The sequence below is a fragment of the Bidens hawaiensis genome, unplaced genomic scaffold (genome assembly GCF_021521415.1).
Source record: "Bidens hawaiensis isolate Kalapana, Puna unplaced genomic scaffold, B.hawaiensis_p1.1 tig00002477_1, whole genome shotgun sequence".
Lineage (NCBI taxonomy): Eukaryota > Viridiplantae > Streptophyta > Magnoliopsida > Asterales > Asteraceae > Bidens > Bidens hawaiensis.
The window spans coordinates 370126-376877 of record NW_027491136.1 but is presented as its reverse complement, the minus strand read 5'-3'; the positions used below and the strand labels follow the sequence as shown (position 1 = coordinate 376877).

The following is a 6752-nucleotide window of genomic DNA, read 5'->3' as shown; positions in this document are numbered from 1 at the left end:
ACCTAACCCCTAATAATCAAATCATCATTTGAAACCCTAGATTTGTTCGTGGTAAAGACAAGATACACTTGGACCAGAAAAACCATCTATTTTTGAGCACAGGTTTTTGCGGTAAAAAAAATGGACTCAAGTAGGGGTTTCTGTAACGTATTAATAAGCTATACCCATGCTGCAGGTTGTTTCATACCATAATTAAACTCGAACACTCAAGAAATCTGTTGGGCAGACGGATTCACATCTCTTACAACCAACACAATCCTCTGTTCTTGGAGCAGAAGCTATTTGTTTGGCTTTACATCCGTCCCAAGGGACCATTTCTAAAATATCCATAGGACAGACTCGAACACATTGAGTACACCCGATACATGTATCATAAATCTTTACTAAATACGACATCGGATCTATTTATTTTTGAACGCGTTAAAGTTTCAATCTAGTAAAATGATAAATGAATTATATATTTAAATACAGGTACCAGAAGAATCGATGACTTCCCCGTTTTTTTCTCTATTTCTGGATTGACAGTGCCAAATCTGGAGACAAAATGAGCGGTGCAGGAAAGAAAGTGGCGGACGTGGCCTTCAAGGCCTCAAAATCGATCGATTGGGATGGTATGGCGAAGATGATCGTCAGCGATGAGGCTCGTAAGGAGTTCTCTTCTCTCCGTCGTGCTTTTGACGAAGTCAACTCCACTTTACAGACCAAATTCAGTCAGGTACATCATCAATCGCTCAATATTATCTCATTCTATGCTCATATACGTGTCCGCATCCAATCTGTTACATGTTATTGCGTTTAACGATACAGATCTCTGTTTGATTAGATAGTTAGGTTATGATATTGCATATGTTTATTAGATCAGGTGTACACATACATTTGATACTGCAATTAAGTATGTGCTCTCGATCGATGTTAATGTGTTGAGCCAGCCATACGGATATGCGTTTGATTAGGTAGTTAGGGTTTTATTGTGAATTGTAAACGTTCCGATTAGGGTTTGGTACTGAAATGATGTAATACTTGTTTACCTTAGGTATACAGTTATACACATATGATGCATTTGATACTGTAATTATGTACGATGTTAGTGTGTTGAGCGATACGAATCTGCGTTTGGTTAGGTAGTTAGGGTTTCTGTGAATCGGAAGCGCTCGGATCAAGTTTTGGTACTGAAATGACGTTTTATTTGTTTACATTAGGTATACACATACCATGATACGTTTGATACTTCTATGATGTATGTGCACACGATGAATTCGTTGATGTTAATGTGTTGAGCAGTAAGTATCTGTGTTTGATTAGATACTTGGGTTTCCGTGAATCGAAAGCGTTCAGATTAGGTTTTGGTACTGAAATGATGCTTTATTTGTTTTACATTAGGTATACACATATTATGATACATTTGATGCTGCAATTTATGTATGTGCACGCAATGAATTTGTTGATGTTAGTGGGTTGAGCGATACGGACCTGCGTTTGGTTAGGTAGTTAGGGTTTCCGTGAATTGTAAACCCTCGGATTATGTTTTATACTGAAATGATATTTTATTTGTTTACATTTAGTCATTTATCATATACATATCATGACCTATGATCTCTACAGTCTACATCATGAAATTGTAACTAGTAATGAGATGATGATTTATTTTTGTTGATTAAGATGAACAATTTTATTTATGTTTTAGACTCTAGAGATGGTGATATTGTTTCCTTGGAGTGGTTAAAGCAATTGATATTAATGTGTGTGTTGAGTGATACGGATCCATGGTTTCTATGAATCGAAAGCATGCAATAAGATGATGATGTCATATCGGGCAGTTTTATTTATTTATTCTGGATAAAAACACGTATGTTGACATGATTGGTGATAAATTTGATGCAATTCTGGAATTGGCCATTTGATTTTTATCATACAACCTGTATTTGAGAATAAGTGCTATTATGCAGCTTGATAGATTTGGTAAATTGTGCGGTTTTATTTATGCTATCAGAATAATTTTTCTAAGTAATGCAGGAACCAGAAACTATTGATTGGGAGTACTACAGAAAAGGGCTGGGATCTCGCATAGTTGATTCTTACAAAGAATATTATGACAGTATGTATTTGTCTGCCAAAATTTACTATGTTTACTCCTCCTCATAGCACGCTTTTAGACTTTAGGCAACACTTCAACTCATAAATAACACAGTGGAGTTCTTTGGTATATGTTATCTTGAGTATGATTACTTCTGGGATATCTAGTACCCTATTTGCAGTTCTGTACATTTATATATATTTAATAGCAAAAATGTGTATCTAATATTGTGGGTGCTGGTGCTTGCTAGCGACCATTGATCCTGTAATTAGATGACGGGTAGTTTAATATCTGGATATGCTACCTGTTTCAATGGCGAAGGAATGAAATTACCATGCAGGCTCTAAACTGTTTTAGAGGATATTTGCACTCTATATTTTGTTATTTTTCTTCTTACAAACTTGCAAAAAAAAAAAAAAAAAGAAAGAAAAAGAAAAAGATAGTTGATTGATCTAGGTACTGATCCATTCCTTATAGATTTATGTACATAATGGTCAACAGTTTGTCACTTAAAAAGCCTACTATGACACATGTGTTAGTTTAGACTCTGGACCATATATTGCATAACTTAAGAAAATAATATGGGTCTATATGAGTATGAATTACCCATATCTTTGGATGGAATCATGGAATTGTGATTAGTTTAAAAACGATATTGTGATAACCAGTTATCCATCTTTGTTTTGTTAATCTGAAGAATGCCAGTCAAATGATCTAGTATGTGTGAGAACCACATGAAACATACCTACTGGCTATGAAATTTGATACTGCCTTTTGATATTAATGCATTTTTACGAGGCAATCCATATGCTACTAGGAGCAGTATATGTACGTAACATGACATGATATACTTATACATTTTAAGTTAATTTGTTATTTAGTTTTCTACATTCATGACCCCTTTTTTTATAGGTGTTGAAATTCCCAAGTTTGTTGATAAGACAACTCCAGAGTACAAGCCCAAGTTCGATGCACTGGTAAGAATTCGTATATGACACATCTTACTAAATATTGTATTCTTATACGTTTGATGCACATAGTACTAATATTGTGTTCTCACATGTTTTTCCTCTTTTATAGTAACCAGTTATGGATGAAACTATATATTATGTTGATAAAAGAAATTGCCAAATTATTCTAGCTTGACTTACATGAATCAAATTGTTATTTATACGAACATTTTAGATCAAAATGTGTTAGAAAATTAAGGATTACTGTTACACGCCAATTAGTCGTCCTGGATCTTTTTTTAAATTTTGTAATCTTGAAAATGACAGTTGGTGGAACTGAAAGAGGCTGAACAGAAATCTCTAAAAGAATCTGAAAGATTAGAGAAAGAAATTGCTGAAGTCCAAGAGCTGAAGGTAACAATCATACTCTGTATCAAGTACGGGTCGAAACGGGCCGGGTTGGTTTGGTTGACCCAATACACTTGTTCATATATATTTTGAGATAGAGGAATTTTGGAGGTTATATGCATTAAGTAATGAAATTGATTGTTCTTTTTTATTTATAACAGAAAAAGCTTAGCACCATGACTGCTGATGAGTACTTTGAGAAGCACCCAGAATTGAAGCAGAAATTTGATGATGAAATCAGAAATGATTATTGGGGCTATTGATTGCTGCTTTCTTCATGTCAATCAATCTCCTTTTTGTTTTAATAAAGCAAAATCATTCTCTTTTGTTTGTTATCGGTCCATACCGATACTGTCACATCGGGTATAATCGTTTATTAATCTTATTACCTGTTTTTGATTGTTGACACACTACCAAAAGCTCTAGACAAACACAAATATTAAACACTAAATATTACAAATAAATTTGCAAATTATGTCTAACCAGGATCAAACACGAGCAAAATGACTGTTGACTTCCGTTGACTAAAACTGTATCCAGCTAGGGCGTGCTTTCTCCATGCGGGTCTCACCATATGGTTCATCATTATCCATCCTTCTATTGTTTCTGAAAGCGGCACAAGCAACAACATAGGCAATGACTAAGAGGACGAGAACAACGATGTTGATAACCGACACCTTTCTCCAACTCTTCCTTAAACCAGCAAGCACTCCTGCCTTGCATGAGTTACAGTTGTAACAAAGCTGCTGTTGGTCGTTGCTCCATCGGTTGCAGTCATAGTTGTTCACCACCAATACAGAATTGACTGGATTCCATGTTGTCTCGTTCACATACACGAACCCGCATTCTGTTGGTGGCTTGCAACATCCCGACTGTAATAATCATAAAATTCAAGGTGTGTGAAAGGACTGATTTACCCTTGTCTTGCCTAACCACTCAATCTCATGATACTTCTATATAGGGACCTACTTACCAAAAATAAAGCAAATAATTCAACATCATAATTGAAATCCAAATGATATCATATGGTGACCCCGAAAATCTTGATTGTGAGGCTACAATGAGATACCTGATTCGATGGATGATGTCTAGATTAACATCACCAAAAATATCTTAAAAGTTTATCATCTTTAGTAATAGTGTTCATATAATCATGTCTTGAAACTCGTTTGCAATTGACTTGTTTAGTAAACAAGCTGTGCTCAAGCACTATTGAGTATTGGCTCACTTAAATTAACCCTAAACTTTTGATACTTTATAATTTTATATCATAAATAAAAGAATTCAATATTCTAACAATCCAAGTCAAGCCATACTAAGTTAAATTTATTTAAAGCCAAGCCTAATTCAAGCTCAAGTTTACAACTCAGTTTAAAATTCGAGCCGAGTTTCAGCTCGTCTGGCTTGGCTCATCAACAACCTCATAAGAACTTATTATCGAATCAGATGAAATAATAGGCAGATACATATAGTTAAAATACACAATTTTTATACCAACTTAACAACTTTGATGAGTGGAAGTGTAATAAAAGCATAGAAGGAAGTTGTACATGAGATATATGGCTTTGAAGAGGGAAAAAGAGCAAATCCAAAAGTGAAGTAAAAGGAAACAGTTGAGATTCGGGGTATCTTAATGAGAAGTTGAAACCTTGACCAAGCAATCGTAGGATAAGGCCTAAGGGTGTTTGGATAGATGATTTAGTTTTAAAAATGTTATCCGGTTATTATAATTCATGAATTTGATACAATCATCTTAATTTTATTAAAATAATTGGTTATATTTGTCATATATAATAGCTATAGATATGAATATTCATGGACGGAACTAGGAAAGGTAAGAGGTTTTCATTGATCCTTAGATTACCATTTATGTCAATTTTTGATAATATAAAAACAACAGTTATTTTTATTCTTTAGAAAATAAAAATTAAACACTACAATTGAACCTCAAAATTTAAAAAACGGTTTGAAAAGTGGGAAATCCTCAAAACTATAAAAGACCGCATAATTTGGTTTAGAGAAATGAGATTGTTTGAGAAATCACATAAGTTGTGTGAGCTTAAAAAAACTCTATTTAAAAAATATATTTTTTTTCATATGCAAAACATGCATCATCTATAAAAATAGGCGTAACAAACGTCATATAAATATGTGAACAGCGTAATTGGATAGAGGTAACCAACATTTATATATTCATAGTTACACATATATAAATAATCGAACCACTACGTTTTGTTAAATGTAATTTACATATATTAATAACATGAAGAAAAAAAAGTTTTAACAGTAATTGCTAAATGTATTCAACCATTCGCTTTTACACAATATCCATACATTAATATTTTTTTAAAAATAAATAGTCATGATAACTATCCATGCATATCAAACGGTCAAGTCTCTAGGCAACTTACAAGTGTCACTATCCAACACTCCATCAATATAATTTTTATTTTTATAAAATAATAAACCAAATAAAAAGCCACTAACCTCAATAGGATTAAGCTTCCGCCTATAATACGTATCAGCCGACTCCGGATACCCACCCACAACCCGACCCGTTTTCCTACAAACACCCGAATCACGAACACACGAACTTATCTTCCTCCAATACTCATCACTCGCGACCCGGTCCTTCAACCAACCCGAATAGTCGGGCAAATAATAATCCTCATAGCCCCGGTTCAACACGGGTCGACCCGATCCTTTATCCGTTACCACGTAAGCAAATATAACAAATCCTATAAGTAACACGATAATAAAAAACATGACCCATAGGTAGAGGTACATGAGGAAGGTGTTACGGTAACACGCGCCCGCGAACCCGGCTAGTGAGACCACCATGATCGCGACACCGATCACGATTAACGGCCATTGAAGGAACGTTAAACAATCGGTGTTGTTTGCACGTGTCGATAGCCATATTCCGCCCCCTAGGATTGGGATGGAGAGGAGGAAGGTGATGAAGTTTAGTAAACCGACTAGGTGATTACTTGTTCGCATGTTTAAGGATTCTCGAGGACCCTGATACTGATATTATTATTATTATTATTATTATTATGAGAAGTGGTGTGTGTGTGAGTTTTGGGTGTGGGTTTAATGATGGAATAATATTAGGGGGAAGAGTACAAATATGATGGTGGCATTGTGAAATGACGAAAATGGGTTTGTTGGGGGGAGTGTGGAAAGGAGAAGAGGAAGGGTAGTTGTGTAATTTTGATGTTTAAAGTGAGAATGTACATATCTACGTTGTCGATGGGGTGAAGGTCATAGCGTTGGTTATGTTCAAAAGTGGGTTACAAATAATCTATGTTTGGGTTGAA

The 6752-nt window shown here is 34.7% G+C and overlaps 2 protein-coding genes across 2 annotated transcripts; one reads left to right on the top strand and one right to left on the bottom strand.

The window, feature by feature from the left end:
- Positions 1-537: 537 nt before the first annotated feature.
- On the top strand, positions 538-3777 carry LOC143619653 (ATP synthase subunit d, mitochondrial-like). Its single transcript, XM_077091535.1, has 5 exons — positions 538-715; positions 2014-2095; positions 2987-3051; positions 3352-3438; positions 3594-3777. Exons 1-5 carry the CDS (start codon positions 545-547, stop codon positions 3693-3695), a joined length of 507 nt encoding a protein of 168 aa, XP_076947650.1. The 5' UTR covers positions 538-544; the 3' UTR covers positions 3696-3777.
- A 38-nt stretch (positions 3778-3815) lies between these two features.
- Positions 3816-6446, bottom strand: LOC143619652 (tetraspanin-3-like). The gene is made up of 2 exons (XM_077091534.1): positions 5920-6446; positions 3816-4304 (listed from the first exon to the last, which is right to left on the bottom strand). Exons 1-2 carry the CDS (start codon positions 6430-6432, stop codon positions 3957-3959), a joined length of 861 nt encoding a protein of 286 aa, XP_076947649.1. The 5' UTR covers positions 6433-6446; the 3' UTR covers positions 3816-3956.
- Between the last annotated feature and the right edge of the window lie 306 nt (positions 6447-6752).